General features: G+C 45.8%; 1 protein-coding gene across 2 annotated transcripts in view; it reads right to left on the reverse strand.

Moving 5' to 3' along the window:
* The window catches only part of LOC146856957 (uncharacterized), a 52,555-nt gene extending 46,153 nt beyond the window's left edge, over positions 1-6,402 (reverse strand). The window contains exons 1-2 of one of the 2 annotated variants that reach the window (XM_085646783.1): positions 6,036-6,402; positions 3,642-3,752 (exon numbers count right to left, since the gene is read on the reverse strand). In XM_085646783.1, coding sequence (XP_085502909.1) covers positions 3,642-3,752; positions 6,036-6,089 — 165 coding nt within the window. In that variant the 5' untranslated portion in view covers positions 6,090-6,402. The remainder of the gene's footprint in view (positions 1-3,641; positions 3,753-6,035) is intronic. The other variant, XM_085646782.1, reaches the window with a different exon arrangement.
* Positions 6,403-16,416: the final 10,014 nt, after the last annotated feature.

Below are 16,416 nucleotides of genomic sequence, written 5' to 3' on the forward strand. Positions count from 1 at the left end.
GGCGGCCACCCTCCACGTCCATCAGATCCGTAAGGGACAGGGTTGGGGCTCGGGCCTCGTATAGCTTACGGTAGTAGGCGGCAAAGACTTGCGCCATTTCCAATGGGGCACGGCACGTTGACCCGTCTGGTGCCGCTATTTCAGGGATTTTACGGTTTGCCCTTGGGTACTTAGCCAGGCGGTGAAGGAGCGAGCCATTCTTGTCGGCCCATCCATACACCCTGGCCACTGAGGAGCACCAAAGGAGTTTGGCCGCGTCCAGCGACAGCTGCTTGATCTCTGACCAGAGCTGGGTCAGAAGTCTTGTGTCGGAAGCATCTGGGGATCGGGCCAAGGCATGTTCGAGGCGCAGAGCCAGTGCCTCCCGTGAGGTAATCTGTTCCAGTTGGGCTTGTCGCTGGAGCTTGAGTTGACCCTTGGCGACCCCCCTAATCGTGGCCTTTCCCGCCTCCCATAGGGTGCCTGGGGAGGACACGGAGCCCTCATTAGAGAGAAAGTACTGTGTTAGCTCCTGCCTCACCACCTTCCTGAAACCCTTGTCTTGAAGAAACCAGGCATTGAACCTCCAAGTTTGCCAGACAGAGGCGGGGGGGACCCGTGCGGATCATCACTGGCGAGTGGTCAGAGATACCTCTCGGGAGAAGCTAGACATCTTGAATCAGCAGAGAGTCCGTCGAAGGAACGAAGATGGCGTCAATGCATGCCTGTGTGTGGTGCGCCGCTGAGGTGTGTGTGTGTGAATTGTTTAGAGTGAGGGTGCCATAATCGCCAGGCATCGCATAAACCTAGTGGATTGCTCAAACTTTAAGCGGAACGCTTACCTATTAGGCGAAATCAGCCGATTTCCCATTTAAACTTAAAAGTTATGTTGGTTTTCACTAGCTTTCTATAGGAAGAGAAGTAAACAGAAAAAAATAACCAAACAAAAAGTCTTAGAAGAAATTGTCCAATCTTCGTCTATAAGAATCTTCATCTATAAAAATTGTCAAACGCATGCACTCAGGCACTTACTTGTCAAGCAAGGGGCATGCGTAGATTCGCAAATGTTTTAGAGGCTAGCAAAGCCCTGTGAAGGTAAAAAAGATAAACTCATGAGCCCCTTAGTTAATTGAATATCTTCTCCTCTAGTTTGGTATAGGGGAGTAACGAGACATACCTTGTTTTCCTCGTTTTAGCCATATGGTCAGCCTACCTGTGGTAAACAATGCCTGAAAAAACAGTACGAATGTTTTAGTCTGCAATGGACCTAATTCCGAAACACGTATAATATGCATGGCTGCGCGATCGAGAAAGTTGCACTTCAAAGCTCACATACCTTTTACTTCAAAGGGTCGCGTCTGGAGGAATCTCGAAAAATAGCCGGGCTGAGTAGAGGCGCGTACTTTATTTATGAGAAAGACTTCCGGGTTAAACCTCTGTCATTGGTCAGATCCGTAGCATGATTGGCTGGGAAAGTATCCATCGCGTGATTGGCTGGGAAGCCTACCGGTGTTGAAATAAATATCTACGAAACTTAAAGCAATACGGCCAGATGGACTGAATGTCTTCGTGAGGAATAATAAAGTTTATTCAATGCGCTGTACTCTGCATGGTCCAGAGTGGTGTGTGAGATTCAAGTTGTTAATAAAAAAACAGCATATCAAAAGTAGATGAATTTTTCATCTTGTGAGCAACTTTTTGATTGAAACATAGTCGATGGAAGAAATGCTACCTAGTGAATATCAATTACTTGTTGATCTTTAACACTGTTTAAAAGGTGAGGACCAAACGGAGTGTTCCATTTAAAAAAAAGTAACTGAAAGTGCCTCATACTTTTTGGTTACATTTGTTGAGTAAATAACAATAGGCATGGAACTACAGTTTGTAAATTTCAGAGAGTTCGTTTAGACCGTCTACGGCTGTATTGAATTTCACAATAAGTAGGGCTTCTCTTTGGCTTAGTTTTTGCTCAATGTCGCCTCCGCAAGCATCTTTTTCAACTTTAGAAATTATTGTCCAGGTAAGGTCTTGTTCTTGATGTTCACAGTTAGGCCAATGGTTGACTAATGGAGCTGTTAGTACATTTGTCTTAATACGTGATTTATGTTGGGTAATTCTGTGGCGTACTTCTTGAGATGTTTTACCAATATACAACTTCGGGCATGTACAAAGAATCCCATAGACCACATTTTTCATTTTACAATTAGTGAAGCTCTCATGTTTCCAATTTATATTATTGTGGGAGAAAAATGTTCCTTCAATAGTTTTCTCGCAGCAAATACACGTGCCGCATTTATGATGTCCTAAAACTGGTGGTAATCCTAGGTGGTCCCGTATCGTATTTTTAGATGGACTATTTGGTAACGATGCTCTTACAATTTGATTGGAGATACTCCTCTCCTTTCTCATTCCAAACAGAGGAGGGTTTTTAAATGCTGGGTTCAAGTTTTCAATCAGATGCCAGTTTTGTTTTACAATTTTCTTCAGTGAATTTGAATTAGGACAGAAAGTTGTAACGCACACGATTTTGTCCATTTTGTGCCTTTCTGTTTTTTCTGCAATAGACTTTCTCTGGGAGTCCACCATGCTCTTTTAAGAGTTCTTTTTAGCAATTTTTTAGGGTAACCTCGGTCTTTTAATCTTTCAGACAATTTTTGAGCATGGTACATATACTCATCTTTGTAGTAGCAGTTGTGTTTGATCCTTAAAAATTGCCAAAAGGGCAGGCTGTCTCTTAGACTCCTCAGGTGGTTGCTCTTAAAATGTAAAGCCTTGTTCCTATCTGTAGGTTTCTTAATAAGTGTAGTCACCAGTTTGTTCTCTGTAGGTGTTCCAATGCCCCCATATTTGTGTCCACTTGATCGGGCACCCCCTGGCTTCATAGATAGATTTTTCTGTCACCATACACCAGTCCATGTCATTGGCCCAATCACCCACTTTAGGTGGGTAAGGAGCCCGCCAGAGCCGCGCGATGTTCCTTTTGGCAACCATAAATCCAAGAGTGACCCACACTCGCTCCCTAGAGTTTAAATCTGTGGGATCCCAGATATTCAGGAAAGCCAATTTTATGTTGCAGTAAATTAGTTGCCCCAGTGCTTCCTCCATTCTGCGGACCACCCGCTCCCAATATCTCTCGATTGTTGCACATTCCCAGTGTGTGAATAAAAGTGCCTTCCTCCCCACAGTGCCGCACACAACCTCCATCCACAGCATAACCCATATTGACCAGCAGAGGCCCTGACAGGTACGTTCTGTGGAGAAGCTTCAGTTGGATCAAACGGAGCCGGGAGGAGATGGCCCCCTCACGAGGGGAGGCCACAGCCACATCTGTCTATATTTTTAAAGAGTACTAAGATCCTATTATAGCACAGTCACACCACACTATGACACAGCCCTGTCACACCTTGCTGCCAAACATACCACTACTATGATGGCACAGTCACACCACACTATGACACAGCCCTGCCACAATGTACTACCATACATACCACTCCTATTATAGCACAATGGCACACCATACTATGACACAGCCATGCCAAATTGTACTGCCAAACACGCAACTACTATGCTAGCACAATAAGACATCACACTATGACACAGCCTGTTACGCCTCACTGCTATGCCACTATGCCAAACCTCACTACAATACCTCACTGCCATACCTCACTGTCTCTGCTGGCTCTCCGGTTGGCCGTCACATACTGCAACTGCCACGGGTGGGGCTGATAGGCCACATAAGGCAGACGTTCTTCCTGGTAAAGGCGTGTGCCGAGCTGTGAGAAGGAAGGGACACAAAGAAACATCACAAAGAAAGGTCAGAATTCCAAAGGGCAGCGAAACAGATACATGTGATTGTTGAAAAGTATATTGAGATAAAGTACCCCCTTCAGCCTCGTTCTTTTGTGAGGTGAAGGAACTCCAAGGTAGCTTGCAATATCCTTTCTTGTACGCCAGGGGGTACTTTATAATACATGGTCACACCATCCCCTTTCACACAAACAATTTAAAAGCTTGATGCATAGCTCTCACAATGAGCGAGCATGTTTGAAAACATCAATCATAAAAATAAAACCTCTACTGCAAAATTAAACACATCAAAAACCTGTTCAATATCTGTTGCAATGGATATTAGAAACAGTTCAATACATTCAGTAAAAATACTGCAGTAACTCAGAACGTGCAGAAACATGCAGAAAGATTCTAGGTTTTTTCTAAGGAGTGCAAAAAATAAACATATTCTCTCTGCTTGTCACTGTAAGCTATTAAAATATAGCAGAAGAAAGAAAAGCAATCTTCTGTTTGTTGCTTTAAACAGCTGCTTCAAGTTATACTCCTTGACATGACCTGCTTTTCACCTCTGCTGCTGTCTCTGGCAGTAGGCATTGTGACATCAGAACAGGACAGGGTTGAGTTCTGACCTCTTTTCTTTATTAATCAGTGGCTTGGTCGCTCTCAAGTCCCCGAATATAAAGAAATTACTGACAGTTGTTTATGCAAGGATTACAGAATGCCATGCATTATAATGAAATAAACATCACTGACAGGCATCTGGGGACATCAGACAGACGTGGGCTTAGACAGGGGCTGCTGTGAGCATCCCTGAGCGACACATACTCTGCAAGACATCACCAAGTGGCCAGTAGTCAGCCAGCTAAACTCATGTCAGAACAGCGCCCTCTGCTGGCTGCCTGCGGTTACTCTCGTACGCCACCAGGCTGCTCCTACATTCTTAAAAACAAGCCATGCTTAGTATGTTTTACTGAGCAGACAACCTTGCTAAGCGTGTTACTGCAGGTACACCTAGGTATCATGTTTTACCGACGTGCCTCCATGGCACATTCTCACAAACATGCCTGCTGGTGTGTTCTTACATACACATTGCTTGCTAGCAGGTTAGTGCAGACAAATCTGGAGTGTGGCTCAATGGTTAGAGCGGCAGACCCTGAGGCAGAGTTCTGGCCAGGGACCAGGGTTCGATTCCCGCCTTGGCGGGGCTCAGGCTCAATTTCCTCGGACCTGTCTATTCTCGCCTCGGTGCCTATTCTAATCACGGGCCCCACGCTGCAACTCTGGGCAATAGCTTGCTTAGCCTCCACACCGGCCCCAACAGCGCTAAGGATGCCTGGCTTCACCCTGGGGGTGCCCAGGAGTGGACACTTCACAGGGAAAGCCAGGAGGGGTTCCACAGCGGTATGAGTATCAGCGCCAGGAAACCGCAAAGGCGACACCGCAAGGTGGCCGTCTGGTGACAGTGCGCTCTATAAGTACCTTGACATTTACATTTAATTTACAAATCTCCTGGGGTATTCTTTTAATGCACCAGTCGGTTAACATGTTCTTATAAACACACCTGCAGGTAAGTTCATCCATGGGCACCCGATTGTTAGCATGTTCTTGCAGACACCTTCAACTCGCTCGTTTATTCACGCCTACTTGGCACATCCTTACAGGCACACAAGCCGGATTACGAATTCAGTTGAAAGCATCCTGTGTAACTCTGTCTAGCAGCATACAGAACTGGTCTCTGGAACAGAACCTACGTAGAGGGGTCTCTAAGATGGGAACTACGGTTTCGGACTTCAAACCTCATCCAATTCACTGCAACATCATAAGTGGATGGTCATACCATTTAGGAACACCAGGGGTGCCTCGCATCTAAATGGGCTGGTCGGCCTGGGCTCGTATGGCTGAAGCCACCAGTCACACTCACACATGAGACAATCTCTACATAATGTGACTGATCCCGCATAGAACACACCAGATTCGCCTGCCTGGCTCTGACCTGGGTCCGGCGAAAGGCCAGGCATTACCTAGCCTCGCTTCTACAGGTTAGGGGCTCTGTCACAGCCACGATTGACGCAAATGACTTCCCCAACTTCACATGTAGTCGAACCGGCCCACGTTCTAACGCCTTCTCGTCAAGAAAGGTCCTAGCCTCGCATGGGGCTGACTGCCCTACTCTCCTGGCCTCCGAGACACATGTTCCATACAGAATCTCCATTTGCCAGCCTTTCAGACACGCGCATTGTTTCCAAATCAAGCCGCCGTCGACTCACCTGCCCGAAGACGCGGACCATGAGAAAGAGTGCGGTCATCATGGTGGCCAGCATACCGGGCTCGCGCCGGGATCATCCGTTCTTGAAAATGGCGTCTGGTGCAACTCCTGCAGCAGTAGCAGAAAGGTTCTCGGTAAGATGTGATTAAGTCTCGGGGTGGGCTCTAATGAGCTTTGCGCGCTCTGATTGCGCACCAATGAGCCCAGTCCTGTCCCTTCAGTAATCTGCTGCGTGACCCGTTATGGAAAAGACTCTCTGATCTACATATACTGGTGCGTCAATAGCATGCATAACACCGGAACATCAAAGTGAAGGGGCGTTCCCTATTCGTTATCTTGCCAGCGCAAGGGCCTTCACAGACTGAGATGCGATACAGGTTTCTTCAGTCACATGTTTTCCTCTGACCAGACACACCACAACAAGCTTACCCATAAAAAGCCGAGACGGTAGGTGCCCGGTCGCAGCTCACCTCTGGTGACGCAGTCACTTTTTTCGTTTTCATTTAATGACATGCCAATATAGAAAACTGAAACCCATTTATTTCATATGCTCATGTTTAATGTTATATGTTGACTGACCGTAATGTGTGTTTTTTTTTTTTTTACATTAACAGTTAACTATAGTCAGGGCCATTAGAACTGTAAGGGGAGGGCCAAATTAGGTGGCAGGGATCACTAAACCGAGCAGTATGAAAAAAATATTATGCGGCATAATGCAGCACATTTTGTGATATTATTATTTTGCAATCATTGCACATATTAACACTGTCCAGGCACAGGTTTCACCACACATCAGGACCTCCCCCTTCCTCACTGACTTCCAAAGGAACCTCAAGACATGCTCTTCCAGACGAAACAGGCATGATCTACACACCCCCCACCTCAGCCCTGCCCCACTCAGCGCCTGGATACCCTCACGGGTGATTCGGTGAGCTCTAGAAGTTAGCATCGCATTAGTACCAGTTTAGTATCTAAATCCTGCAACAAGAAACTGAAAGGTCACCAGTCAACCTTTGGGTAGAGCAGTGGTTCCCAACCAGTGGTCGGGGGACCCCTGGGGGTCTGTGAAGGCTCCTCGGGGAGAAGGGGGCGCGACTACCTAGAAAATTAAATAATATTAACGGATTCATAACGTGTATATAAAGACACTAAATGTACAACTGAAAATTTTAAAATGTACTGTAAACGTGAAGGAATTTGAAATTGGAAACTAAAAATTAAATTAGACTCCTCAGATTGATTTGCGGGAGCTGTGCAAGTGCATCAGAAAATATAATATGGATGATGAGTGGCCTCAATTGAATCTAGAAAAGTTCCAACCTTCATATTAAAATTAAAATGTTTCATTTTTTATTTTATTTAGATGTGTTTGCAAATGAAATAAAATTTCATCTTTTTTGTATTTGTTTGGATGCTTGTTTCTGTATTTTTTGTGTATTGTTTTGAGGTTCAAATCGTCGACAGTGCTTAGGATAGGGCCCTCGCCCAGCAGTCATGCTCAGTGGGGGGTCCCCAGATTCCAATAATGATTCAGGGGGTCCCCAGGTTCCAGGATGGATTAATTGGGGGTCCCCAGAAGTCAAAAGGTTGAGAACCACTGGTGTTAGGTCTTCCTCTGTGCAGCGATACGTTTCGCTGCATTTTTAGTAACTTTTGATCCGTTTGAGCTAGAAACAATTTTTTTAAACTCAGCACATATTGCAGCAGATAATGGACTACATGGCAAATGTAATAAATTCAAAATTATACGAAGAACGTGCAGCCGCATAATCATATAATTCCAATGGACATGACTATACAGAGAGCATAGCCACATGAAGTTAGCAGGAGTCATTGCAGGCTTCAGTTAAAGACTCAATAATAAATGGAATGTTCATCTCTGCTTGTTGTGCATAAACTTTCTCGCTGCAGGCACCAAGAGTTGCTGTGATCTTGTTAATCGTAATATTATTGTTAGAATTCTGTGTGAAAGTCATTGCCATTGCAGTTTAACGAGTTGGATGGTGATTCTCAGCACCAGCGTGAGAAGGAAGACGGAAAAGGAGAAACCTCCCTTGTCCAATATCTATGAAGGCCACAGTGAGGGGAAATGCAGATTTTCCACAGTTTTAATGGGAAGAAAATCATGATTTTATTAAAGGCACAGAGGCTAATATTATGCACAATCCTTTATTGCTCTCAATCACAGCAGCAACTTCAACAAGCATTGGCATAGCCAATAGGTCTCGATTTTGGGACCTAATAAGTGAATAGCCATGCAACACTTGATGTTGTCTAATCTAGGATATTGCGCTGGATAACGAAACATTTATAATGTCCCAAAGGCGAGACCTATTGGCTATGCATTGGGGGGCCTTATAAATGTTTAGGTAGAGCTATTGACTTTGGCAATGCTTCTAAGCTGTGCTGTAGAGAAGTGTGAAAATAACTATTGATGGACAGAATGCAGAACAATGACATACATTCACCCCAGTACAGAGATCTGGGCCTAAATCCATCGTTTTTTTGCTCACCATGCCATTCCAGTTTGGACCCAGCCATATGCAAATCAGTCTTGACCCTGCACCCAATAGGAGCAGTCCAGCCCGAACTGCCAGGCCAGGTCCTCCCTGGACTGGAAACAAGCACCCTAGAGAAGTGTGGCTGCTGTGCAGCATGCTGAGAAGTTGTAATTAAAAAGTGTAAGAAGCACTGAGTGATGCTGTGCTGACCCCGAGTTATGCTGTGGTGGCGTTGAGTGATGCTGTGGTGGCGTTGAGTGATGCTGTGGTGGCGTTGAGTGATGCTGTTGTGGTGCTGAGTGTTGCTGTAGTTGCGCTGAGTGATGTTGTGGTGGCGCTGAGTGATGTGGTGGTGGCGCTGAGTGATGTTGTGGTGGCGCTGAGTGATGTTGTGGTGCCCCTGAGTGATGTTGTCGTGGTGCTGAGTGATGCTGTGGTGGTGCTGAGTGATGCTGTGGTGGTGTTGAGTGATGCTGTGGTGACACTGAGTGATGTTGTGGTGGTGCTGAGTGATGCTGTGGTGGCGCTGAGTGATGCTGTGGTAGCGCATAGTGATGCTGTGGTGGTATTGAGTGATGCTGTGTTTTTTTGAGTGATGCTTTGTTGGTGCTGAGTGATGCTGTGGTGGCGCTGTGTGATGCTGTGGTAGCACATAGTGATGCTGTTGTGGTACTGAGTGATGCTGTGGTGGTGCTGAGTGATGCTGTGGTGAAGGTGAGTGATCCTGTGGTGGCCCTGAGTGATGCTGTGGTGGTGCCGAGTGATGATGTGGTGGTGCTGATTGATGCTGTGGTGGCGCTGAGTGATGTTGTGGTGGTCCTGAGTGATGCTGTGGTGGTGCTGAGTGACGCTGTGGTGGTGCTGACTGATGCCGTGGTGGCGTTGAGTGATCCTGTGCTGGCCCTGAGTGATGCTGTGGTGGCCCTGAGTGATGCTGTGGTGGTGCTGACTGATGCTGTGGTGGTGCTGACTGATGCTGTGGTGATGCTGAGTGATGCTGTGGTGCTGCAGAGTGATGCTGTGGTGGTACTGAGTGATGCTGTGGTTTTCCTGAGTGATGCTGTGGTGGTGCCGAGTGATGTTGTGGTGAAGGTGAGTGATGCTGTGGTGGCCATGAGTGATGCTGTGGTGGTGCTGAGTGATGACGTGGTGGTGCTGACTGATGTGGTGGTGCTGACTGATGCTGTGGTGGCCCTGAGTGATGATGTGGTGTCGCTGAGTGATGATGTGGTGTCGCTGAGTGATGATGTGGTGTCGCTGAGTGATGCTGTGGTGGTGCTGAGTGATGCTGTGGTGGTGCTGAGTGTTGCTGTGGTTGCGTAGAGCAATGCTGTGGTGGCGCTGAGTTATGCTGTTGTGGCCCTGAGCGATATTGTTGTGTGCTTGAGTGACGCTGTGGTGGTGCTGAGTGTTGCTGTAGTTGCGCTGAGTGATGTTGTGGTGGCGCTGAGTGATGTTGTGGTGGCGTTGAGTGATGTTGTCGTGGTGCTGGGTGATGCTGTGGTGGTGCTGGTTGATGCTGTGGTGGTGCTGAGTGATGCTGTGGTGGCGCTGAGTAATGTTGTGGTGGTGCTGAGAGATGCTGTGGAAACTCCTGAATCGCAAAGCAAGCAAACATACTATATCAGCATTCTCTTGCTTAAAAAATAATCAACTTAGATGCAAATAAGTGGGAACAATAATGCAAACTAGCATCAAAGGAAGTCTCTCCTAATTCTACTGCTGTTATGGCACACAACGCAGGAGCTGGCCACACCCCAACAACTGTGCCAAGCCAACCCCAGAGAGCGCAGCTCCGATCAAAGCAAAATGCCAGTTTGCGAGCAAAGATCAAATTAGCCCCCAAATCTTCAAACGACCATCAACCAAAATAAACCAGTTAATGTGGATTACAATTAGTCTTGCAAGAGATTTCTGATTAAAAAAACCATTAAGACGCCTTTTCGGACGGACCTATGACAAGGCGGCGCTTTCTCCAGCTGACCCCTACTGCCACTCACCAGAGGTTGCGGTGGGTTGGAAGGTGAGGAATAGAAAAGCTCTGACTCCTTTATGTGACAAAGACCTTCGAGCAACAACAGCAGTGAGAGCCCAGCCAAGAAACCCAAGTCAGTCTACGCTATCCAGCTGCCACTTTCTGATCCAGAGGTCCCCAGAAGAAGAGAGCTGGCTGCGGGATCTACCAATGCAGGGAGACTAAGGCGGAGGTGAAATGCTGATGCTCCAACAGTCCGCTAAAAATACTGCTCCCCTTTGACCAAGGACACAAGTTTGTTGCCTTTTAATTGACGTGTATCTATCTATATGATAAACATTCACAGAGAGGCATGCTGTGATAGTAAATGCGAATTAAAAAAAGCGTATTATCTTCCCCCACATATAGATTTGGTATGGTCCAGTTACAGCCACCCATTCCACGACTGAAAGACGATTGGCTGTCAGTGAGCATGTCTGTGTAGGAGAAGAAATGCTGGAGTTTCCTGTTGGTGATATGTGTGGAATTGTGCATTTAAAATGCACTAGACAGTAAAGTTAGTCAGTATTTAACAGGACAAACCACTCACACAGGATTTAGGGTTCGCTCGAAAAAACGTAACTTCAATGATGCGATTCTCCTGCACATGGGCAAAGTAGGAGGTGGTGTATGCCGACAACAAGGCAAGATAAAACAAGCATTGGCCGCGCGGCCGTGAAAATAACGCGGCCGCACGGCTGTGAAAGCGAAATATGCCCTATCTAAAAGTTGTGAGTGAGGGCTACATATGGGTGCGTGTACACAGGGGATGCATGTTTGTGGGAAGTTAGACAATGCATGCCTGACATGAAAGGCGGTGCCTCGTGCAGAAGGAAAAACACGCTGCGAGACACGCTCTGTGGTGGGGAGGGGCATTGAGGCGAGGCGTGAGCGCGCTTGGCCGAGCGAGAGAAAAGCCAGATGGCGCCTCTGCTCGTGCCTGTGCGCGTAACCGCACACTGTATGCCACACAAAGCTGTGGTCGGACTTTTAAAACTCCACTCCTAAATGTCTCACCAGAGGAGCGCATGCACTGACTCAGGCGAGACCTAAAATCTAGAATTAGAACCACTTAAAACTCTAGAACACTGAACATGCATATAACATCGGAACAGGCAGCCATCTTCCTCTTTTAACTGCTGCGAAATAAACAAAGTCCCATCTGTTGATCCAAAAAGGTCAATTCATTTGCGTCCTCCAGAGACTCCAGAGACTCATACTCGATAGCTATCTCCTCTGCTTTAACTTAAATAAAAAAGAACAAAAAAGTATTAAAAGGGTGGGCAAGCAGAGGGATAATATTAACCTCCATGCCTTTAATAAAATCATGATTATCTTCCCATCAAAACGGTAGAAAATATCCATTTTATGGCAAGGCCTGGAGGCCAATATTATGCATATTCAAAGTTCTTCTAAAACTCTTCCCAACACATTTTCCACAGGTTTAAAACAGATTTTTTTTTAAACTTGAATCATTTGACCAATCAGCCACCTTCAAAATACCACCCAAACTGGAACCTCTCATAAACGCATTACTAGCCATAGCACCCCTAACAGAATGTGTCCCAAAAACACTCACATCCACACCAGCCTTACACATCAACTCCTTCACCCACCTAGCCAAGGTTGGAGCAGAAACAGCCCTAATAGGTCTTCTGTAAGAAATCAACAACTGAGAACCCCCACACTCCCTTAAACCAATTGTTCTCAACTCATACTCTCTCAAACAACGAACCACACACAAAAAACTATGCCCCTCTAAAAGATGATAAAAAATAGTCCTAGACATAGTCTTCGTTCTTTTTCGCAACTCAAAACACCCCCCATCCGGGTGGTAACCTCTAGACTTCACTTCCAAAGTTCTAATATCTGAAACCCTCCTAAAAGAGACCAAACACAAAAGCATCGCCAACTTCCAAGGCAAAAACTTCAGATTCGAAGTCTAATTTGCATCCCAACTGTCCAATTCCTTTAGAACAACCGAAACATCCCAAAGAACAGCATACTTTGCCTTAGGTCTGTCTTGTCCACTCCTAATAACATAAGTTGCGGAGATCGGGTGATTTTGCTTTTCAATACCTCCCCTAAAAAGCCCACAATTTCTAATTCTAACAGTTTTAAACTGGGGCAGGAGTAAAATATATGAGCCAGATCCACCTCTGTCGCCTGGCATCCAGGGCACCTTGTCCCCGCCACGCCACCCCATTTCGCAATCTTTGCTGGAGCTATATAAAGATCAAACAGCGTCTTATAGTGTTGTGACTGCAAATTCAAGGCAAACACCATTGTACCCCCTAGCTCCAATGATTCCAAAGAGCCAGAGTTGGCCAGCTCAAGTCTTTCCTGCCATTTCCCACACTGTTTCTCCAGATCGTCAGGGACCAAGTCCAACAAACATCCATATAACTGAGAAATGAAAGGGGCAGTTTTCTTTATCATCACTTCCAGCAAAGGTATTTGAACAAAGCCAGCTATTCCCCCAATCTTTTTCACACAAAAAATCCCTGATCTGTAAGTACTTAAAAAATGGGCAGCCTTACCGATCAGTAGCACGTAGATGGAGGGTACACGATTGCCAGCTCCATTGCCTGAGAGCTAAACAATATCTTATAACACTGCATAGCAGCAGCAAGATAGTATAGTCTGAAGTTCGGAAGTGCCCACCCACCCCTCTCTCTGGGTAAACACATAAAGACATTGGCTCTTCTGGTTTTCCCATATGCCAAAATAAAGCTTGCTACTAATCTATCAATTTTCTTAAACCAATCGTTATTGAATTCCAATGAGACAGATCGAAACACATATATCAGTTAAGGGAGAAAAATCATCTTAACTAAGTTGCATCTTCCCATTATAGACAATCTCAGATTGTCCCACCGTGTAAAATCCTGTTTGGCTTTCTCAAGAAAAGGGATCAAATTTAAATCAATTATAAGCCCCACCTTAGGGGTAATGCATATACCAAGATAAGTAGCTTCTCTTATGATCCTGCTTTCAGATGCTAGCGTATGACTATTAATCAAAACTTGGGTTTTAGCTTTCTTTAACAGAAACCCCGACCTAATCACAAACTCTTCTGCCATCTCCTCCAATGTTCGCAGGGCCCTAACCCTAGGTGGCAATTCCAACCGAACACTCTTTACCAACCTTTTAACCAAAGCATGCTGAACCACGGGCACACCATCACCAAAACATGCCCAGCCAAAATCGTAGACCTGCTCAAATTCACTGAATTGTATGCCAAACCACCTTTATACTGATCTGATCAATAATTCACAACCTCCACTAGAGGAGCTGACACGGGATCCAAACCCCTCTCAACACACCAACCACACCATTATCTCCAAGCTGACTTGTAGACCCTTATTGTTCCTGTAGCCCCCGAACTTGCGATGAGATCCGAAGCCTCCTTTGATAACCCATGCACTTACCAAACTCTCCTGAAATCAGCTAAGCTATAAGCCTCAACTTACCTGTCACCACCAACACGTTTACATTCCCCTGCGCATCCAAAAGAACCTCTGGGAAAATCTGCAACAAAACAGGATCCTCCATTAAACTCATCACATCTGGGAAGCACACTTAGGCCTGCCAAAACGGCATCATCAGAACCAACTCTGCCTTCTCTCTCCTTACTTTCATCAACACTCTCTGAATCATGGAGAACGGAGGAAAGGCATAAAGCCCCCCCACACTCCACTCTTGAAGGAAAGCATCTATCCCCTTCACTTCCGGATCCGGTCTCCAACTGTTAAAATCCATCAGCTGCGCATTCATTCTGTCCGCAAATAAATCCATCTGCAGAGGACCCCACCTCTGCTGTAACCTCTGGAAAAGTCCCCTGCCCAATCTCCAATTGCTCACATCCTTGAGATACCTTGAATACCAATCCGTGTTGCTCAACCCCGGAATATACTGGGCCTGAACCATAATCTCTTTCTCCAAACAGAACCTCCAAAATTCTTTTGCTAACTCCGCTAGCCCACTTGACCAAAGACCCCCCAGCTTGTTCACATAACGCACCAACGAAATGTTGCCCATCTTTAACGGAACACAACATTTTACTTGATCCTTCATTAAACTCTTGATCGCAAACGAACCTGCCAGGAGCTCCAGACAATGTATGTGAATCTCCCTTTCCTCCTTGGACCATTGTCCCCCAGTCGACATTGTACAACAGCTTGCTCCCCAACCGTGCAGACTTGCATCGACTCTATCATATCTCCAGAACTTCTCCAAATATTGCTTTTCCATTCCACGCTTCAAGGCTCATTAACTACCAATCCAACTCCTCCTGAGTCTCCTGATTCATCCTCACTTTCTGTGAGTATTTCACCCCCTGCCTCAAATGAAAAGTCTTCAACCTCTGCAGTGCTCTGTAATGAAGGGGAGCGGGAAAAATCTCTTAAATAGACGCTGATAATAGACACAGCAGTCTTGCCAACTGACGTAATGTGACCCACTCCGCATTCTTCACTCCCTTTACCTCCTTCTGAATTTTCTTCACCTTCTCCATTGGCAATCTCAACACACATTCCAATGTCTGAATCTGAAAACCTAAAAACGGCATCACTTGCGCGGGCTCCACACATGACTTCTCCCTGTTCACCACAAAGCCTGGTTTCTCCAGAAACATCATTGCAAACTCCGTCTGCTCTTTTGCTAAACTCTTTTCCTCGGCCATAATTAGAATGTCGTCCAGATAAACAATGAATCGAATTCCCCTGGACCTCAACCACGCTACTACAGGCCTCATTACTTTGGTAAAGCACCAAGGAGCGGACGTCAACCCGAACAGGAGACTTTTGTACCTCCATCGCACTCCATTCCATCTGAACTGAAGGAAATCCCTTTGCTCCACACACACCGGAACAGTTAGATAAGCATCCTTCAAATCTAAACGGGTCAACCAATCCCCTTTCCTTAGCAAATCCCTTCACATATGAATTCCTTCCATTTTTGAAATGGTTGTAACACACCCAATCGTTCAACTCTCTGAGGTTTATGACAGGTCTCATACCCTTCTCCTTTTTTTCCACTAAAAATATATTGCTCACGAAACACCCTGGTACCATCCTTGCAAACTCTATTGCCCCTTTCACTTCCAAAGCTTCTACTTCCTCTGTAACAAGATCTCCCAGTTCCTTTGAGAACCGTAAAGCAGCGGGACACCTCCTTTGTACTGGCATCTCTAGAAAAATCTATATGATAACCTGCCACAGTATCCAAGACCCATGGATCTTGAGTTATTTCTTTCCACCTTGAAACAAACTGGGCTAGTCTGCCGCCCAATTTTCATGGATAGAAATAGGGTCTGTGAAACATCTTACCTGATGCACCTCTTGTCCTTCTCTCTGCCCGCATTCCTCTCGACCTGGATCTTTGCCTCTGTGGGTAGAAATTACCCTGTTCCGTCCTCATGAAACCATATCCGTAACTCGAACAATAGGGTCTATAACCTCTATTAAAAGATCCTCTGGTAATCCCTTGACCATGGCCGAGTAATCGAACCCGCTTTCTCCTGGCCTTTCCAAAAACCCTTTGGATATCTTTTTGAGCCCTCTGTAAAGAATTAATGGTACCAACATACCTCGACATTTCCTTCACAAATTCTTCTCCGAATAGCATTCCCTCGCTTTGCTCTCCAAATTCTTTATTTTCAGCTTAGGGTCAATTTTAAACAAGATGCTTTTACGTCTCTCAACACACACAGGGCTGCATTAGAATTTCCTAGAAGGCAAATTGCTTTCTGCACTCATTGATGTAATTTCACTACGTCCACACCTGTGTTGTTTGTATGTGCTTCCTCACATAAATCAAATATTTTAGTTAGAGGACCAAGCACGTCAAGCAGCCTGGCATCCCTT

This window comes from Triturus cristatus, chromosome 3_2, assembly GCF_964204655.1.
Source record: "Triturus cristatus chromosome 3_2, aTriCri1.1, whole genome shotgun sequence".
Classification (NCBI taxonomy): Eukaryota; Metazoa; Chordata; class Amphibia; order Caudata; family Salamandridae; genus Triturus; species Triturus cristatus.